Source organism: Acromyrmex echinatior, chromosome 8, assembly GCF_024713525.1.
Source record: "Acromyrmex echinatior isolate Ae372 chromosome 8, ASM2471352v2, whole genome shotgun sequence".
NCBI classification, from domain to species: domain Eukaryota; kingdom Metazoa; phylum Arthropoda; class Insecta; order Hymenoptera; family Formicidae; genus Acromyrmex; species Acromyrmex echinatior.
Window position 1 is genome coordinate 7,711,256 of NC_141859.1, and position 22,333 is coordinate 7,733,588.

The 22,333-nt window shown below is 31.3% G+C and overlaps 1 protein-coding gene across 1 annotated transcript in view; it reads left to right on the top strand.

Annotated features, from left to right (window-relative positions):
• Nucleotides 1-22,333, top strand: part of LOC105142956 (neurotrimin) — a 221,382-nt gene that overhangs the window by 178,591 nt on the left and 20,458 nt on the right. Inside the window, exons 3-6 of the mRNA XM_011050888.2 lie at nt 6,656-6,863; nt 7,374-7,532; nt 15,986-16,114; nt 16,197-16,334. Coding sequence (XP_011049190.1) covers nt 6,656-6,863; nt 7,374-7,532; nt 15,986-16,114; nt 16,197-16,334 — 634 coding nt within the window. The remainder of the gene's footprint in view (nt 1-6,655; nt 6,864-7,373; nt 7,533-15,985; nt 16,115-16,196; nt 16,335-22,333) is intronic.

The window sequence follows — 22,333 nt, forward strand, 5'->3', positions numbered from 1 at the left end:
TATTTCTTGAATGATAAAATGTCCAATGTACATTTTATCAAATAGCACAATAAAGTGTATCGAGGAATTTCATGGTTCAATATATATTTATATAAAATATATATCTTTATTTGTATTTATTTTGTATTTATTGCATTAAATTAATAGTTCATTTATGTTCAACAGCTTTAATGTAATATAATGCGCACCAATGCACATTAAATGCATCCAACAGTCAATTAGCTATTATAGATACCAAAAATCGAAAATTCCATTTTTTTTTAAATTTAAAATATACATCTTTATTTACAAGCATTTATTAATAGTTCATTTATTTTCAATAGTTTTAATATTCATCAAATGCGTATTAGTGCTTTTAACCGTCAATTCGCTATTAAATATAAAAAATAAAAATGGATCTTATTCCATTAAATTTCTTTCTTTGAAGATATTTGAAAAGTAAAATTTATTCCACGACGTTGAATTTCATCTAAAGAGAGATCTAAAAAGATAGTGCAGCAGAACGCCGGAAATGTTCCAAAAAGTCTGCAATATTTTCGAACAGTGGCTTCAAAATTGTATAGAGACTAATGGAGAACATTTCGAACATTTTCAAAAGTAAATTTTATTTTTAAACTACGATCTTCCGAATTTTAATACTTAAGTTTTTTAATTGCAATTTCTCGAAAAATACTCAAATTAATAAAACAAAATACAATTGTAAAAGAATTAAAGAATCCCAGCAAAAGCAAGGTGACTTTAATTGAGAAGTCGAAGCAGTATAATTGAATTTATTACAATTGTATATACATTCATCTTAAAACAAAAATTAACTTGTGTTTTTCGACATTTTTTAAATAAATTAATTGGTTACAGAAAAACGGAGTGAGAAGTTTATGTTGACTCATCTTGCTGCATATATAGAGTAAAAAATACACTAAATTTTAATAAATAATTGTTTAAATAATAATATTTTGAATACTAATAGATTAATCAAATTAATGATTCTTGTATCAAATAAATATATGTTTACATTTAGTAAATATTCAACTGACGCTATTTGAATAAATATTCATTAAAATTTAGTACATTTTCCTCCCAGTGCTCATTCTACAATAATAATCCAATTAAAATAACATAGTTTTCAAAGAAATAAGTTTTAGTATTTTGAATTATTGGCTGCGTTAATAAAAAAAAAGCTTTGCAACTGTTGTAAAATTTTTTAATATGATTCTTGTTTTTAGTTGTTTACTGAATCTAAATAGCATTCGATTATTAATAAATCTTACAAACAAAATAGTTGCAAAACTATTTTTCCTGCTAAACGCAAGCAATGAAATTTTTAAACATTTTATAATATTAATTTTGAAATGCAATTTTGATGATTGTCGAAAAATAAAAGCATATTTTTTCTTCTTCCTTTATACTTCTATTTTATTTTGCAATTAACTAAATATGACAATTTTTAAGTTATGGTTAAAATAAATAAATCATATTTTCTTTTTTTTTATCATATCCTCTTTTATTGCTATTTTTATAATTTTAGTGTCTATTGAGAAAATTATAATCAAAATGAACTAAAGGCAGAACTACAGTTAAACGATGACGAGAGAAATATCTGCAAGAGAAAGTACGTTCCTTTGTTCACTCGGTAACACACGTTAATCGCACGTGTGACGATTGCGAGACGATCTCTTGAAGCGTAAGCGTACAAGCACAATCATTTGATTAAATACGTTGAACATATTACTATTGTTACCGTGTAGCCGCAGATATAGCTCTTAATATCTCGCAGAAGCGTTACAAAGGCGCGTACAAACGTTAACTGTTTCGACCAATTCGATCCATGTGAGAAGATGCGTGAAAAGTGCATTGGTCTCGATGTGTAACGGTTAACGATTTTCCGATCTATTCCTGAAACATTAGCAAATTGATAGTCTTCATTAATCTCTTTCTTATAAATTTGGTATAGCCTGCATGATTACTTTCTAGCGGCAAGAAGTGAAACTTTCGAGGACATGATTCAGTCATTAGCGGAAGCTACCGTTCTTTAGTAGCTAATAACTTAACGTAAACTTGATATCTTCATCTACTGCACTATTTCTGATTTTGATAATAGAAGCTTTTCAACGTAGAATATCAAAATTGAAATTCCTGTCGAGTATAAAACAAATTTAGGCATATAGAAATAACTGTTTATCTTCGTAATAATTTTTCTCAAGAATCATAAACAAAAAAAAATATAGAAATTGAAACAGAACAGAAAGTGAGCTTTCATGTTGCATATTCTCAGTAATATATTCTAAAATTCACAAAATTGTACATAATTCATATTACGGTTTATAAGATACATAGTGGATTATAAAAACAAGAATTAATTAATCAAGTGAGAAGAAACCCCAACTGCGATCAAAGTTATAAATATTGAAATAATAATAATTTTAATTTGTAATAATATGTAATTTATTTTAGATACATTTATTTAAGACATATGACTGCGATTACTTTCGAATTTGCAACGCAATCAGAATGATAATAATAATTATAATTTTACAAATTAAAGATTGTCAATTTAAAGAACTCATTGTGAAGAATATTACCTTACAATAAGAATTAATAAATATGGATCGCGCGAATCGTGGAATAATTCTTCTCAAAGAGAATTAGAAAAAACTAAACTATGCCAGTGGGGAGGGAAGAGAAAATCGAGTAAAGTCGCGATAATCCAATTGGCGGTGAACAAAAAGAGGAAAACGTAATGGCGAAATAGAAAAATATCGGGTAGCAGCGGAACAAAGTAAAGGAAGGTTTCGAAGAAAGATTAAAGAGAGGATTTTGTAAGTAGACGCAAGAATTTGCTCCTGGTCTGTCGGAATAGTTTCTCGGGGGCTTCTTAACGGGGGAAGGAGAGGTGACTTTGTCGGACGAATTCTTGAGGTTTCAGTGCAATTATCTTGACTGGGCGTTAACGACAGTTCGTAAATCAGAATGGGATGGAACAGTAGTTATTTTATCGACGGTAAAAGCGCATGATGAGAGCACTCGAATGTAGACTAAATTTTATCTTCAAACACACGTAACAATATGTATTTAAAATAAATTATACATATATGTATATTTTTTTATTTATTCTCAACGAGTGAGAAACTATTATTCTTCCGCGATTGCCTCTCTTGCATTCTTATGTAAGAAATTTATTGCTCTTCTATCAAACATTCTATCGAACGTTGTTTTGTTCCTCTTTATACCCTTCTCAAGCAGCTGACATAAATTCTGATCGGTGGCAAGATGCCAACGGTAAGTTCAAAGATTGTACGATATACTTATACAATACTTGGGTATTTTATCCTAACCTTATTGTTATATCAACTGGGTTATAGGATTTTTCTAACTTTTTAGTATAGTTTTATTTTAGTTTATAAATTTCACATAATATTTCTTAAGTCATCCTCATTTATTAAAGTACCGACATTTATGAAATTATGCAAATAAATAAACGATACACAAAAAAAACACTCCAAAGTTTTTTTTAAGATGTCTTTGGAAATATGTCTTTAATATTCTAAAGATGTTGAAAATTTTTAAAAAGAGTTTTATTAAATTATCTTTTGAAGTATATAAATTGTGTATGCTATCAACTATGCAACATTTATTGATTAGAATGTACATGGCATAGTCAATTTAAATGTAATATAGCCTAAAAATGTTTACTCTCAGTTAACACACACGAACATACACACATTTGATATTCTAATATTTTTTATTATTTCGATCACGATGCAATTAATACTTCGCTGCGATGGGTTACTATTTTGATATTTTGCAACAGGCATATCTGACTAAGCGCACGAATAAAAATATTTTTAAAAACCTATTAAATTTGTAGATTGAAAATTGATATTTGTAATAAATATCGGACAGTTCCAATTTTTCATAATATTAATTTGTAAAATTCAATTTGTTTGACTTTATGTCTTTTCTTCTAACAAATGCACTTTGAATAATAGGAAAACTACGCTTTCATTAACATTATTTTTATAAAACTCTGTCAATACAAAATTTTATGAACAAATGAATAAGGTTATTGAGCGTTAAGTTATGTCTTCAATAGTTATTAAAAGATTCAATCGTACTTTATGTATATAAAAGCTAGAATAAGCTTTTAAAAATTCGATCATTTTATATTAGTTTAGACTCCTTGCAGGTGATTAGTAGATATTATAATATAGAATATCTGATAAGTGATTTCAATTTTTAAGCAATTTTGTGTGTTACTATAATATATATTTTATTGAAAAGTGTTATGAGGAGACATTGGACTGCATATTCTATATTGTTTCGAGATTGAATTTGATAATATGTTTATTCTTCTCTTTCTATTTAATTAATAATTAAGTTTTACGCTGGCAGCGTTAATTAAGTTTCTCGCTGGCAAAATATTAAAACAACAAATGACTATAAAATGGAACATAGAAGTTGTATGGATATCGTTACGGTTTTTCCAACAATTCATAGATCAAGACATCTTTTAAATTTTAAAATGTCTGAAGATGACTTACTCTGCGTACGTGTCATCTTTGAAACAGAATCAGACATTGTCATCTAGATAAAGGAATAGACAACGCACTGAATCGTCATTGTATACGTACGACAATTCTAGCTTCATACAAAATGCACGTGCAATTGTAGATCGACAAAGTGTTCGATGGTAGGACTCATCCGATGGAAACTCGTCGGATTTGAGGATCCAATGACGCTTTGTCATTAAAGTCATTACGTCATCCATCAATAGATAACTCCTAAGCCTGCTAGTCCGCAATTCAATGCCAACAAAGCCGCATTTACCGATTGTAGTATGCCTCACAATAACGCTATGCAGAAACATTTGAATAGCAACAATGTCCAACTGCGATTTGTGGATAGGGTAGTTAATTTCCACGTCACCACATTACTTGACCTACATTTATTGGGTCAATGTACAATTTTGTTTTCCAGACTAATCTAGTTTCTTTGTTTCTAATTTTTTAAATATTTAACAGTTATATTCATTAATTACTTTTTATTTATTTATTAATATTAGAAATTTAAAATGCCTATTACGGTCGAAACTGGATCTTTATTTAAATAGTTCAATCTGGAATTACTAATATATTTCGCTATATATATAATACTTGCATATATACTTGCATATATACTATTATATATTGTAGTCTTTGAATTGGGCACCGAATTGTTTTTCCAGATTTATAAACGCAATTAAAACTACTTTAGTAATCACAAAAATAAATTGACAAGCAATTTTAATAATTTGATGCTACCATCAAGCATCATATTATAAAGATGTTAATATGTTGAAATTAATATTACTAAGGCCTCTAATATTACTAAGGTGATCTAATGGCTTAGGACGCACTCGTATGGAATGCAAGAGATCCGGGTTCAAGTTCCGGCCGAGGTAATATTTTTCACAATAAATTTATTAACAGTTTCAACATATTAACATCTTTATAATATGGTAGCATCAAATTATTAAAATTGCTTGTCAATTTATTTTTGCGATTATTAAAGTAATTTTAATTGCGTTTATAAGTCCGGAAAAACAATTTGTGCAATTCGAAAAGATTACAATATGGTATAAATGCAAGTACATATATAGTGTATATTAGTAATTCAAGATTGAATTATTAAAAGCAATGAAGATCCAGCTTCGACCATATAGGCATTTCAAATTTCTAATATTGATTGTGTTTCTCACATACGCTAAAATAAAAATTCTTAATATTGTTTATTTATTTATTTAATTTATTTATTTCCTTGTCTCTTGGGATAACTGTCGGCTTATAATATACAATTTATATCTTTACATTTTTATCTTGTCTTTATATAGTATTTCTAGAGTATAGTATTTCAGAGTCTGTTATATGATTTCTGATGTGTCAAAAAGGCAACAATTTCAAACAAAGATTTATTAATATATTTAAGTTTTAATACGAAAAAATATATTTAATTTATTAAAAAATATTTAAAATTGTTTCCTGATGTCTGAGTCCCTTCTAGAATCGGTTTGTTTTCTTTATTTTCCTCAACAAGAAAAGGAATTAAAGAGCAGCACTTATTGTGCAATTCGTGATATTGATGTTTTTACTGAACTCAACTATAACGATAGACAGTTATGTAGACTGTATAATAAAATTATATTTCTCTTTTTATATACTGTTGCAATCAGAATTTTAGATCTAGAAGAATACATCAATAGCAGCGAGTGCTCACTCAACTGTTGAGTCTATTAAACGCAGTCAATAAAAAGGAACAAGATGGCGAAAGAGTTCCAATTTTTCAAAGATTATATGCGTTAAATGTTGTGATTTAGGCATGAATGATTACAATACTATGAAAATGTAATATCACTTTAATTGCGGGTCTTGATTCAAAGTACTCCGCGTTCACAGAAGAAGGAGGAGAGAAGAATTTATGCAACGATAATAAAATCGAAATTATAATTTTTACATTATGAAATATTTTCAGCATCAGAAAGTTCTAATTACTCCGAAGCGGGAACGAATTACACGCGTTTTCGCGGTGTCACATAACACCGGTCACCGGTCGGGAAAACAAAAGGCTGAAGTGATGGATGGGTTCCAGACGATTGAAGCGGCGTACCGGCTTTCTGTTTCAGGTGGCATGGCTGCGGGTGGACACGCAAACCATCCTGACGATAGCCAATCACGTGATAACGAAGAATCACAGAATCGGCGTCACGCACAGCGAGCACAAAACGTGGCTGTTACATATACGTGATGTCCGTGAGAGCGATCGAGGGAACTACATGTGTCAGATAAACACTGACCCGATGAAGAGTCAGATTGGTTATTTGGAGGTTGTAGGTTCGTCCATTGTGCCCCATGTGTCGAATTATCGTGGCAAAAATTCGGAGGCCGTATGTTACAATGAAAGAGAGAGAGAGAATCTTTATTTTTTTGTAAAATTTGCGTTTGTTTCGAAGGTTGAGCTCAACTATAGTAGGACACGGACGACTGGTGAAATCAAGTTCGCTTTTCAGCTTGGCCCATGGCATCGCTTTTGAGGCTGGATACACTATATTCTATATACATATACATTGTAGTGCCTTTAAACTGCCAAACGATAGCATATCGAAAATTGCTTCGCGGTATTTCGCGAAATGGAAGTTGGCATTCCAGAATTTCTCGTCGTCGATTCTCTTTCTCCCTTTTTCTCTCTGAACATTGCGCACTCACGTATCATTTTTTTTTTATTTTTTTTTTATGATTCCCAGGTATTTCCCCATTCTTGTATTATTTTTATAAAACAGCGCAATACGTGAATCGCTCGAACAAATGTATGTAACATCTCTGATCAAAATTTTCATCCGACAGTTCCGCCGGATATTTTGGATTATCCTACGAGTACAGATATGGTAGTGAGAGAGGGCAGTAACGTTTCGCTGCGTTGTGAAGCAACAGGGTCACCGACACCAAACATCACCTGGAGGAGGGAAGACGGCGAGTTGATAAATCTTGGAAACAATCAGGAAGGTAAATTACTTACAAGTGTTTTATATGTAAGAAAGAAAACTTAATAATTCGCTAAAATAACTTACAATTAATGGTTCAAGCATTATCTTTAAAGTTTTCTATAATTGAATACATAGACTTTATACATATTCAACTTTTTCTATTTATATATGTATGTTGTGTGTATGTATGTGTGTAAAATAATTATACACAGTTAAATATAGTTAAGTGTACGTATCAATTAGTTTTTTTAATTAAATATGTATCATTTTTGTGGCATAAATATTATTTTGTTTAAAAAGATCTATATAATAGCTTAAATAGAGTTTTTATATTATTTTTTAAATGTTTTAAATAATAGTTTTATTTTCAGATAGATTAAAACATTTTATTGCAGTTTTGCCAAATATTTTACATATTTTTTTTATAAAGTATTTGACAAATTCAATAGAATATAATAAAGTGTGTAATTTCTATTAGTCAACATACCTTACAAAATAAAATAGATACAGTATTATCAAAAGAAAACTGTCATTTAAAACATTTTAAAAATAATTTATAATTTTTGTTTAAATTATTATAGATTTTCTTTTGAACAAAATAGCTCTTATTAAAAAAAATTATTCGTACATACACTTAATTATTTTTTAAATAATAGATTAATAAAAAAATTATATATACCTATACGTGTATATATATATATATATATATATATATATATATATATATAAAATCCATAAAATACATAATACATGTATTGTTCTATACTTCACATAATTATATTTTTTTTCTTTTGATAAATTCAACTTATATTAAATTAAAATACATAGTAATTTTTTGTAATCAACTAATACTTAAACAATTGTTCGCAATTCGTTGATTTCTTCGGTGTACGCGCGACAGAGTATTTTCCATAATTGACGCACGTGAAGCACGTCATGTCAGATGGTGCGAAAATTCTCGACCATCCGACATCGATGTACTTATTTTATTCGTATCGCTTATCTAGAAAATCGCCGTAGGAAAAGCACCTAGCGTTCGCGCGCGCACAGCTGAAACACCGGATTCACTCAACACGGGGACGACAATTTATCATTCCGCCTCTCGGACTTTATTCAGCCGACTACGTTGCGTGATGCAATTGCATTCGGATCTGCCGATGCGACCATGTTGGTGACGTCAAAGTGAAATATGCGTTTCAGCTCTTATGCGTCTCGCACAATAATGCCAAGGAGAATCGATCGTCCTCGTTCGCACCTGTTCGTACAACGGTGACTTTATTCTACGAGTACAATAACAATTTATCACCCTTTTGTCTTTCAAACTTATTGAGCCGTCCCGCCTCTCCATGCAGTTCCGTTAAATATTTGCTCTCCTTTGTGTGCATTTTATGCACCTGTCCCCACGCGGAGAGCCTACGATAATTTATAAGAACGGGCGACGATTCTTTTACCCCGACACTTTTTTACAGTTTGACCTTGTTCTTTGTAGAGATGAATGTGCCTGTTTTAACAATGTCATTTATTTTTAATTAACATTCAGTTTATGGAGCTTTCCTACTAATATTAATCTTTCCTTGCTTTAAATACAACACGAGAAATTTAGTTTATAATACACTAGGAAAGTGACAAAATGATAAAATTGATTTTATTTTATTATCTTTTATTTTTATTTATTTTTATACTCTGAACGAGTATATTGCATTTACTATTTTAATGCTGGAGAGACTTCATTTTATAATGAATAAAAGAAAAGAAAATTTTCTTAAAAATAAAAGAAAATTTTATCATAATCATGATTTCTTTTTAAGTAAAATTAGTCTCATTATTTAATCATCGGATTATCAATTAATAACAGTTATTTATTATTCACGTTGCTCTTATGGTTAAGCAATTTATACGATCGTCTCTTAATTTTTCATTCTGTTTTCGGATCGTGTTAATACTGTTTAAATATACCGCTACTCATATAATGATTCGCTTGACATGGATACAATGTCTATTTATCATTCCTATTGTTTCCCAAAATTTATTGAACCGTCGTTTTGCATAATGCTGTTTTGCTGACAACGAAAACATTTATTTTACTACGCGTGCAGTTTATTCGTGCGCTTCATTTAATATCATCTGCCAACCGTTTCAACTGTCCTACTGTAGAAATTTATTGTCTCTTCGATTATATTCCATATTATTTCCAATACGACATATTTATTATCAAAGTTTATAATATACAGTTGGGAAATTTGTGTTAAATTTAACATATTTTACGTGTGCCAAATTTTAATTTTGGTTTTACAAATTTTTGTATTAATTTAACACAAGATGAATAGTTAGAAAGTAACATAAATATTACAAGGTGTCTTAGGATTTAATGACGAATTATGGGAGCATAATCTATTATATAAATGGAAATAAGAAAAAAAAGTTTTAGCTAGAAATGTTTTATTAAATATATAAATACAAAGTATATAAATATTGAATCGGAACATGAAATAGAAAACAACGGATGTTCTTTTGTGCAGAATATGGTAGTGTATGTATATCACACACGTATGGAAAAGTCGAACAGTGTTCATCTCATATATTCATATATTTACTACTTTTAAAACGATTCCGTATTATTTTGACCTAAGCGTGAATATGATATTTATTTGGTTGAAACCTGAAACAACGGTTACACTTACGGTAAAGAACAGGTGTTAAACGATTAGATTTTTATTGTCGTGAAATAATAATCGTCATTAAAATGCCAATGTTCCAAAATATTCCGTTTTATTATATGTTTATAACTTTATAATGAAGCATTTCTAGTCAAACTTTATATAATATTTTTTATCTTATTTTTACTTATATTCTCGTAATTTATTTATTAAATCCTAAGATACTCTGTATATGTATATAATATAAAAAAATATAAAGAATGTAACTGATACTATTTGTAAGCAAATTGTGAAAGCATATTTCTTCAGTGAAATTAATATTTATAGTATGTTGAATTAATACATTCTATTCATTTATTCTAGAATTTACGTTTAAAATATATGTGATAATTGTTAATTTACTCATAAATTATGTTATTTTAACATTAAAAAATTGTTAATTTAATGCCAGGTATTTAAATTACAATCATATAATGTTAAATTAACACTTGAATATGTTATAAATTCAATACAAATTTTTAACAAAAGTATTAATATGCATGTCTATTCATCTGATTCATATATTTATTTCTACTGCATTCGTTTTTTAAAAAGATTCATGCTCGTCCTTAGTATCGTGATAATCTTTTCATTTGCATGCGATTTTTCTCTTCTTTAACTTTCTCGATTTTTTAGTCAATAAGTAGTAAGTTTCTCTTTCGCAAGTTTCTTCCATCTTCTTGTTTAACTTACGAACATGTTCAGCTTCTTTTGCGACCATGAAAACTCCCTCTTGAACTTCTCCATCGTTCCCTAGGTTTATTTCCATTTCAATCTTTACTCTATGCTTGAACGCTTCCACCTCTTCTCATTTTTATTCCTTAAAGAATGGCCGACATTCTCTCTCAATTTTTCAAAGGTACTTCTAACGCGGACCTGCTTCTCTTTAATTCACAAATATGACTCCTTTGCGCAACTTTTCTTATTTCTATTTTCTCTTTTCTATCTTTGTCCATTCCTCCCTCCAGTGCTCGACTTTTTTTAACGTTCAGCTACTGTTACTGCCGCTCCATACTTTAATTAACGAATTCTTCCTTTTCCCTTCCTTTCCCGCGTACTTTCACGTCCAGCAGTCTCTACCTTGCGATTACCACGATTTCCCTCTTTTTTTTCTACCCTCGAAAGTTTCTTCTTTTATCCTAGTCTTTTTCTCAGGCAATCGCGAACAGTCACGACAAAATCCACCCTTCTCTCGGCGCGTGTCCCAACTTCTCGTATTTTGCCATTCTTTTTGAACCTACAAGCGCTTTCTGTTCTGCCAGCAACCACCTTTTTCGTGAACCTCGTTCATGAGTAAACGCCCACACATTCCTTCCGTCGTTCTCTCACGCACTCGCTTTCCATCACAGACGTTTCTGTTCTCGTTCGCGTGTATGCGTGAACAAAATCCCAAATAAACCGGCAAACCTATTTGCCGGAAACTGTCCGCAAATACTAGTAGGAGAAATAAAGTTTCACCGGTTGCGGGCTGGTGCGAAGTTTCGGAGACCTTTGTGCTTGTCGATCGCCGTAGGATACTTTTCAGTCTGTACTTTGTCAGCTTTTCCCGAACTCAGCTAAAGCTGTTTTCAAGTATCTGGTTGCACGCGCATCTTTATATAATTTATATACATCAAAAGAATACAAGAAGAAGAACGATTTTGCTCAATATCTAAAAATTTAGATAAATGCAGATTTGAAAATAATTTTGTTTGACCATCAAAGTAATTATGTAGAAAACTTGAATGTGATGAGCAATGGTGTAAATAGTTTTGATATTCTAGCAACTAGTTTGAGCGTTTTATATAATTATTTTAATAATTTAATAAAATTATTTTCAAATTTGCATTTATCTAAATTTTTAGATATTGAGCAAAATCGTTCTTCTATCTTCTATATTTGTTAAATAGATCTTAGATACTTCAGCAAAACCGCTCTTTCTATGCGCCGATAAATATTTATTGGCTCGAGAAACGGAAATTATCGTGAGAAAATATGCGGCTGTCTAGAATTACATTAGGACAGCTCATTATTACGTCATGAATTATTACAAATTTAATCCGCATATGCATTCATTATAGCGAGTTCATAAATAGAGACTATTCTCTTGAATTATTATTAATTACCCAGATACGATTCATTCATACATAATGACTGTATAATCGATTTCATGTTGCCGAAGGTGACAATTTATATCTTCCGGTGTAATTCCGCAACTGAAGCGGCGCAAGTACTGGAGATTGCGAAATATTCGGCGAATAGTAAACTGCGTTTTAATTACTTCATTAATCGAAAAAGCCGCGTTAGCTTAATTTCAAATCTGGTACACAAAGAATGCCAGCATAAAATCTATTAAACGTAATTGGCATTATCGGCTCTTTTTTCTCTCTGTGCTTTTTTTTGCCGCGACGACGTCGCGTCGTATAAATCGGCGCTCGTAACTAATTAACTAAAGAGCCCGCATGGCGCGCAGCGGCCCGACCGCTGCTTTACAGCTTATCTCGTATGCAGGTGATTTCAGGCCGAGTCAGCAGGCGTTTCAATAACATAAATCGCCTTGCACAGAGATTAAACGGCAAAGCCGACAAAGTCGTTCTTCAACGACTTGAAAATTCATTTTCCTCTGAAAATATCCCTCTTCAAGGGCCTTTTGATCTTACGTCGCAAAATAAATGTATATTTTATTCTGGAAATAAATTTCCTGATTTTCAGTATCATAGATACTGCAAATGCCGCGTATGCAGTGAGAGAAAAATGTTTGATATTTGTAACTTTATAGTGATGACTATAATTCATAGTCGATTTTGATATTTTGTGATTTTATAATAGTAAATTAAATAATTTATAACTTAGTTGTAATTTATAGTCATTTTCGCGCGATATCGGATATGGTATATCCTCGATAGCAAAAAAAAAAGTCATAATAAAATCATGATGATTTGGTCGAGATGATAAATAAAATTATATTATTACTATATATATTATATATATGTTTTATATGTATATATATATATATATAAAACTTTATTATAGCAATAACCATAAAAATGGAGTTCCTAACTATAATTATTTTATCATGAAATTGTAGTCATAAATACGAAACACTTTTCTTTTAGTATGGAACGAATTGTTTAGAACAAATATGCAACTTTTTGCAAATTTAGTGCGACAGTTTATCTGGGTACATTTCGTGAGCCACACAGATACGGGAATGCAAGAATATGAAAGTTAAGAATAACAAGCGAATTCTAAGCCCCGGATGTTCAGTACAAGTAGCTGCATCCATGGCGAAGAGAAACCGTATTCGGCTTACGTCTTAAAACTTAAGAAATGCAAGCGGACGAGTTGCGGCGAGGAGGCACGTCTCCCAGCAGTGCGATGTTTTAAGTTCTAAATTTTACGGCGAACGTTTTGTTCCCCACACGCTTGACTCTAATCTACATCCGTTAACTTCGCGGCTTACGAATCCTTCTGGTTTCCACAATGTCACGGTTTTTCACTGAAAGCAGAAACATTCTGACTATCGTGAATAAAAAGTACGGTATGTTTAATTAACAAAGCCCAGCTGCGCATTTTCTCGAACAGTCTTTCCCTCCCTTCCGAAAAAAAGAACGATAAATTCATTGGTATGCGGTATTCGTACGCGTTTTGGTAAAAAAAAAAAAAAAAAAAAAAAAAAAAAAAAATTTCATTAAATTGAATTTATTTCGAGATTATAGTAGCGTTGTTAAATTCAGCAATGGATTATAACTGCAGATATAAAAGCCGATCGTACTTTAAAGCTTATCCGGAAAGAACGGTTTTGTTGAAGTATCTAAAAATTTAACTACTCAAATGAAGAATTTGTGTTGAATTTAATACATTTCACATGTTTTTAAATAGACCATTCAAATTTTTGTGTTAATTTAAAATGAATATGTTAGATAAAGTATCACAAAAACCGGATTGAAATATTTTAACACGAATGCAAAATCTTTTTTACTGTGTAGGTACAGATCTGAAAATAATTTTGTTGGATCAAAATAATTGTTAGAATAATTACGTAGGATGCTCAAGTTGATTGCTAGAATGACAAAATTTTCTACGATATTGTTCATCGTGTTTGAATGTTCAATACAATTACTTCGAATTCAACGAAATTAATTTCAAATCTGTATGTGTAGTTAAATTTTTAAATACTTCAGAAAAACCATTCTGTCGGGATACACATAATAATTTTAATTATGTTTGTACAGCGAACGTATACATTTCATCACGATAGCTAAAGAGAGCAATGCTCGAGCCGAGAGTTATTTGGCACCGCTGAGCACATTCATAATATTCGCAACTGAGTAAGATATACACTGGCAAAAAGCCTCTCGACAAGTGTTTCGCCCACGGTGCAAGATAGGTTTTGCGAATGACGTGTAATGTTAACGGAGATTAGACCACGCGGTAAAAACGATGGCACGGTGATTAGTATCGGTTACGCAATGCTGCGAAGCAACATACTCGACGTGTATTAATTCGAATCCCGATTGCAGAATTTTTTGCACGAGACTGATGAAACTTCTTGCTGATATGCTGAATTTGTATTCCACGTCGCTCAACTAGATTTAGGCTCTAACTGTATTTCCGAATGGAACAAATAAAATATATAGTTGTAAGAGAGATTTAGAAGATCTTAATATATTTGATCCTAATAATTTTGTAATTATAACATATTCTTGATTTTTCACACAACAGTTGTCAATACGATTATCTTTTACTTTACACTGTTAAATCTACCTATCTACAGTGCCAAATTTAATCTAATTTAAATCGTCTGCTCCTACTCAATATATCATTATTTTATTATATTAAAATAATGAATAAATTTGACATTATATAATGTTGAATTTATCAATTGTTTTAATGCAAGATAATGATATTGAGTAAGAACAATGACGATTTAACAGGATACATTAAGAAAAAAAATTGTTGCAATTGTTCTAATTTAATTATAATTTAACTATAATTTACAGTTTATTTTTTGTGCTAACTATGTATTCTTTTTGTAGGACTAGAAATATTGCGTTGAAATGAAGGTTTGTAATGCTACGAACTTCAAAATTCAAACAGTTGTAATGTCGTTAAAATTTTTAAAATGCAATTTTATAAAGAGTTTTTTTAAAGTTAAAATCTCTATTTTTTTTAAAGATCGCTATGTCTTTCTGTAAGTCTGATAATTTTTACGTGCAGAAAATTACGAGCTGGACAGAATAAGAAATTTTGTCTCACTTTGTGTGCCTGTTATCTGAAAAAGTTTGTGAAAATGTTCGACTTTTTCTATCGTGAAAGTATAAAATTTTTCTTACAAAATTGATTTTTAAAAATATTTCTAAGATGTTTTATTATTGAATTATAAAAACGGATTAAATAAAAAAAAATATTTAGATTTTTATTGTTTATAACTCCGTTTAAAATTATCGCAAAAAAAAAACAGATTCTTAAAGTTGAAATTTTGCTCTATTAAATAAGTAACATAATTATAAATTTTTTAAAACATGAACATGGTACATGAAGTAACAAACTTTTATAATAATAAAGCTACGAACTTTTGTTACAACCAATACATAAATTACTAATATTATGACAATAATAACTATAAAGATAAAACTTCTAACTATAATTATTTTACCATGCAATTATAATTAGAACTATCAAATACTTTTTTTCATTGTAGTAGAATTTTTCTCTATTATTTTATACTAATTGGCGTTACCAATAAGGACTAAATAGATTTCTTGATTTAACAGTTTAATTCTATTTGTTATAGTCCCCAGCATTGATGGACCGGTTTTCAATATCACGAAAGTGAACAGGTTGCAGATGGGAGCATATCTTTGCATCGCGTCTAACGGCGTACCGCCAACGGTCAGCAAGAGAATAATGCTCGTTGTACATTGTAAGTAGCTACTTCAAAAGTATTATATATAATTTATTCAATCAAGTGTTATTATAATATATTAACATTTCGATGTTAATAGTTACTCCAATGATTTGGATCCAGAACCAATTAGTGGGCGCACAAGAAGGCCAACAAATGACGTTAGAATGCCATTCCGAGGCATTTCCCAAGTCCATCAATTATTGGACGCGAGAAAACAACGTCATTATAGCGAACGGTACGTTTCGTAAATATTATGAGACATTGTTTATTGTGAGATATAGGCGTTTGTTCTTAACAACTATAACTGTAGTATTACAATCGTTAAGTTACGAGTTACAGAATAGGTCTCATATAGATGTTGATTCAATAAAAATCAGTATTCTCTTTTTATTTCGAGCTAGTTGCGTAAATGTGTGTAAAAATTTGCGTAAATTTAAATTCTATATATAAATGCTCCACAATCTTGCGACTAACATGAAGCAAGAATGCATTAGAAACTTCGAAAGATTTGAGTACTATATGTGAAATGGAAAAGAGAATCGATCGGAATTATCATAGCGGTAGCAATAATTAGAGAGCGTCCGCTGCAGCAATGATGACATTAATTCGTTTAATGACAACGCTAATTCTTCCAACATCAGCAATAATTGCAATGGCAGCAACAATAGCAACGATAGGTCGCCACATCCGCGCGCGCCGCATGCGCGCTCCTGCCATAATTTAATGAATGGTAATTGAACTCCGCTCTGCCGACATACTTAACTATGCTTTACTACCCGACAACGCATGGTCACGGGTTTGGTTTGCTCATCGAATCCATTTATGTCGGTACACCAGAAATTAAAGGTCGCTACTGAACGGATCGCGTTCTGACAAACCTGTTTGCTAGTAGCAAACTGGATTTTGTTTCCCAAAGCACGTATCTCACTCGATGTTCAAAAAAAAAAAAAATACATTGCCATCGCGTCATATTCAATGTTGTGACGAACAAAACGCTAGTTCTGGGTATTATTCAAAAGTCAGTAACAATTACACGTATTGAAAGAAAAGTATTTGATATTTGTTTCTTGCATAAATATATATTAATAAGATAAAATAATTATGGTTAAGAATTCCACTTTTATATACAGAAAAACGATTTTATTGAATTATCTAAAAATTTAGATAGATACAGATCTGAGAATAATTTTATTAGACCATTAAGATAATTATGTAGAAAACATAAGCTGATTACTAGAATGTCCAAACTTCTTGCAATATTGCTCATTATGTTTGAGTGTTCTATATAATTATCTTAGTAATTCAACAAAATTTTTGTTTTATAAATTTGTATTTATCTGAATTATTATATACTTTAATAAAAAAAATCGTTCTTTCCGTATAGTTACAACTATATAATATTAGAAATAACATTTATATAGTTCCATATCCAAAAAGATCATAGTTCTATACATACATATCTAATCATAATTATTTCCTTATTAAATTATAATTACAAATACTTTTCTTAGTATACATTCCCCCGCCATAATAATTAATTTGTACAGAGCATCAAGCGTTACACAATCAACGATCTTGTCTAACGCAGGAAGTGATATTTGCGGCGGCCGCAAATACGCAAACCACCTAGACGAGATGTGGCAAATCGAACCTGACGGTGTACGCGACGCATCGGGTACGTCGGTGCGTTACTGAAAAGCGGTCCGCACATGTGCGCATAATTATTTCGGATAATTAGACACGACGCCGCGCCGAGATAGCATGCGTTTGGAGTAATGCACCCCCTTCGGATCCATTAATGCACGCGGTTCGACCGGCTTTGGTGCTGCCGCGCCGTCACCGCCGGGATTCCGCAATGTGGATGTGCGGGAGACGAGGGTAAGAACGAGCGACGTCGACGGCGTCCGCGCCGTCGCCGTCGCCGTCGCTGTGTCTGCAGCTGCTAATCGCGCAGCTAATTAGGTTAATTTTGGATCGCTTCTGCCGGCGCACCTGCGGCGCGACACCGAGCGAACGAGTGGGCGTACGAGCGAGCGAGTGAGCAAGCGACGGCATTTTGCTACTAGTGATCGATGGCCCGGAAACCGGTGCGATTTCCATTCGTGACGCCGGCGGAGATTAATCTTTGTTTGCCCAGCTCCGAGATTTTTATTTCACAGGCTGGTTTTCCGAGGTGAAATGGCACGGCCGCGCGCTCCTCGTCGCGGCTGAATGGTTTCCGCTTATCTACTACGGAATCTGGCCCCTGAATAAACCACGTTAACAACGATCGCAGGTGACTTATGGGAATGTCACTTTTTACTGTGGAGTGACAATGCACGATAAATGCTACTGAACGTTAAACGCGGCAATATGCACAAAGTTCACTAACCACATTCTTCGGGAGACCGCGTTAAGCTTCAACGATTACGTTTGATTGAATACAATTCACATTTTATAATTATTTATAATAATTGTATAAAATAAATGTTTCCGATAATTGAATATGCTCAGTGATTGAAGAATCAACAATATATTTGTAATCAATTAAGATATTTGTTAATAACAGCAAGAAATGCAAACTAAAAAGAGGATATTAAATATTTTGTATAAAAATTGCTCATTTCAATCACACTTTTTACTTCTTATTATCTTGAGTTTACATTTTTGAATTTTTCGAAATATTGTACTATATTTAATTATTTATCTAAATATGTAATATGTTTTTTTTTTGTTTTAAAAAACTGAAAATTAAATTTAAAACATTTCAGTTCAATAATTAATTCAGTTCTAAAATAGTTCAATAATGTCGGTATGACAGTATCGGTTTCTCAATATCTGAATGATGATTCTTATATATTTTACTTCATAAAGTGAAAAAAAATTATAAATTATTTAAATTTGTAGAGGTTTTTTTTAAAAGTAAAGTCTTTTTTCAAAATAAAGCCGTTGATTTCTCAAAATCGCAGTATGTACATACCGTGCAAAAATTTTTTCATGCTGAATACGGTGCCGCTGACAGAATTTGCATAACATATCTCATTTCGAGTAAAATAGGATGAAATCGGAGTGTTTTTGGCCAACATTTTTAACATTTTTTTTTTACAGAAAAACAAAAACTTGTTTTTAAATAAAATTTGTGGCATTTATATTGTATAAATTAAGAACTTTTAAATGAATTTTAGTTATGATCTCGCGTACTTATTTTCATCAAGTTATGACTGTTTGAATTTTTAACTTTCTGCATAATTACGCATTTTAACAAATATTTTTTTTTTTTTGAAATGCCATAGTACGTATTTCAAAGATTTTTTTGCACTGAATACGATGTCATCGCATCATCAGAATTTACGTAGTACATCAGGATTTTAAGTAAATTGGGGTGATTTTTGATCCATTTCGCCTGAATTTATTTAAAATCCCATGTTACGTAAATTTCTGTCAACGATATCGTGTTCAGCATGAAAAAATTTCGCAGTATGTACTGATATTTCGAAGAAAATGAGTACCGTGTATGTAGAATTGATCATATCTTTTTATTAGTCATTGGGACATTTAAATACTTCAATTGATTGTGTCAACATTAGCTGCAATTTAGCATTGCGGGAAAGTTTTCAGACATTGCGAAGCACAGAAACTGTACGATCTTATGAGCCGTCTACAATGGGAGTAAGATTGTATAGTAAGTCACAAACTGTAAAAAATTGACCAATCATATTATTCTCTTCACATTCGACTATGATTGATCGATTTCTTATAACTAATTACTATATCATATAATTTAATTAAGCAGCGTTTACAAAATAAAATTTTAAGGTGTAAAATTAAGATGTTAAGCTTAAGTTGTAAGAAAATGATCAATTATAATCGATTATTTTCTTCAGGTTCGACTATGATTGATCAATTTCTTACGACTTAAAGCTTAAAAGCTTAAATTTTATACCTTAAAATCTCATTGTAGACGCCGCTTAAATTCTATTGATGGCCCTTTAGAAAACATTCGCAAATAGCATGCCGGTGTTTTCTACGTTTAACGTTTGACTTTCAAACAAAGTGGAATGGAAATCTCGTAAAATCGAAGGCGATCGCTTCGCAGCTTATCTGCCGGTCCCCATACCCGGATGGAAAGCACACGAATTACGAATGGGCTAACTGTCAAGTTATCTTGCATTATATTCCCGGCGTCAACCACACATACCCCCTGCTGTTTCGCCGTAACGGTTACGACATGCTTTACGATTTAACGTTTCCGCGGATATGCGTTGCCCGCTAATGCGAATTCAGCGCGCGTGACTCACGCACGATCAGATATCGGGTTGCGCGCAACGACGCGGTGGGCCCTCCGACCGTCATCTGCGTGCACCGATTTTCGCATCGAATCGGCCATTCATCGGTAACATGGCACGTGGTGAATAGCGTGCGCAAAACACTGGACCCGATTCCCAAATCGATTCAAATATTCACTCGGCGAGGAAATTGTTATTCGCTTCACGATTTTCCATTTTTTTTTCGTGAAAAAAAAGTTGGCGATAGTGTTGTTACGCGTTACGCAGGTATCTCTCTGTTAAACGACGCGATAACGATATATATCTACATACTTGTTTGGAGGTAAAAAACATGTGCGCGGGTGAGCAATTTAATGCAATTTGAAACGAACTGACCTCCAGTTTGCGTTCGGCTGTAAAACGCGATTCACTTCGGAGGGAAAGGGCATGTTGGGAAAGGGCGTGTCGCGATTATGGGAAAATCGCGATTTGGGATTATAACGTGCCACATGTGAATTCTTGGCTGGAGCATTCAAATTTCCGGCAAAGCGCAAAAGTTTTACTGATGTCGTTGAAAAAAATCTTTTTTTTTTCCTTGCCAGCAAAACGTCGCACGCTTATAAAGCTCTGCGGGAATATCCGGCGCCGAGGAATTCATGAATTTTCCTATCCGGGACTTCGAAAATTCTAAGTTTCGTCGAGCATTTCCAGTCACGCAGTTCAATCGACAAAAACGCTTAGGTATAGATATCGCACCACCCGTTCTCGTGAGAAGGCAACTCGTAAAGCGACGGAAAGTACAGTTCTATTATGCTGCTATATAAATGGAATCACGTGATGGAAATAGCCGTCTCGTAATATCGTTCACAGCATGGCAATGCGGAGATATATGAAAGACCTGGGAAGTTTCATATTTTATATTATATATTATATATTATATATTATAAAGGGAGAAAAGAAAGATTTAATATACTATTTATTGAAAGTTGGCGATCATTAATTAAAAATATGAAACAAAATCAAATTTGTTTGCATTCCGATTCGACATATCTTCATTATTTTACTTATTCTTTTATAATGAAAAATAATTAATTAATAAGAATTATATAAAATATTTTAAAGTTCTAAAGAATGTTTTTTACAAAATTTTTTCTAAGAGAAACATTAAAAATATTTGATACTTTTTTTCTTAAAGTAGCTACCTTTATAATATATGACATAATATCAAACTTATGCATTATAATATTTGACATTTTTATTATTTTACTTATTGTTTTATAATGAAAAATAATATAAAATATCTTAAATTTCTATGAAATATATATTTTTTACAAAACATTTTACAAAAAAAAAATATTAAATATTTTTTTCGTCAAAGTATATTTATGGATTAAAGATTTAATTATAGATTTAATTCACTTTTTTAAATATACATACACAATATATAGTCTATGTAGATATTCTAGCCACAATTAAGTTTATTTATTTTTTCAAACTTTTTCAATCATCTTCTAAAATAATCTACAACCCACATACAGATTTGAACAATGTCTTTACAATCCATTTTTTTTTAATTAAACAATGCAATGTTAATTACATTATAATGTCTATTTACTTTCAAATTAAGAAGAGTATTAAGTAAGATCAAACTTTTAAGTAGTGTTTTACTAGAATATTCTTAAATTTAAATTATGTGGTTTTAAACTTTTAATTAACAGTATATATAATATATATATTTATATAAAATATGTTTACAAAATATATAAATAATATATTAGCAAAACTTTCTCTTTTTTTTTAATTTTCTTTTTGTTTTTTCTTGTTGTTCTAACAATAACTTACAGTAAACATTTTTCAAATAAACTTATTGAATATTGCCTTGAAAAATTTTACAATATATCTTAATAATTAAAGAGCGATACCATTGCTCATTAACTAGGATAATATTGCCACTGTTGCCTGTGCGGCATATTTTAATAGAGAATGAGAC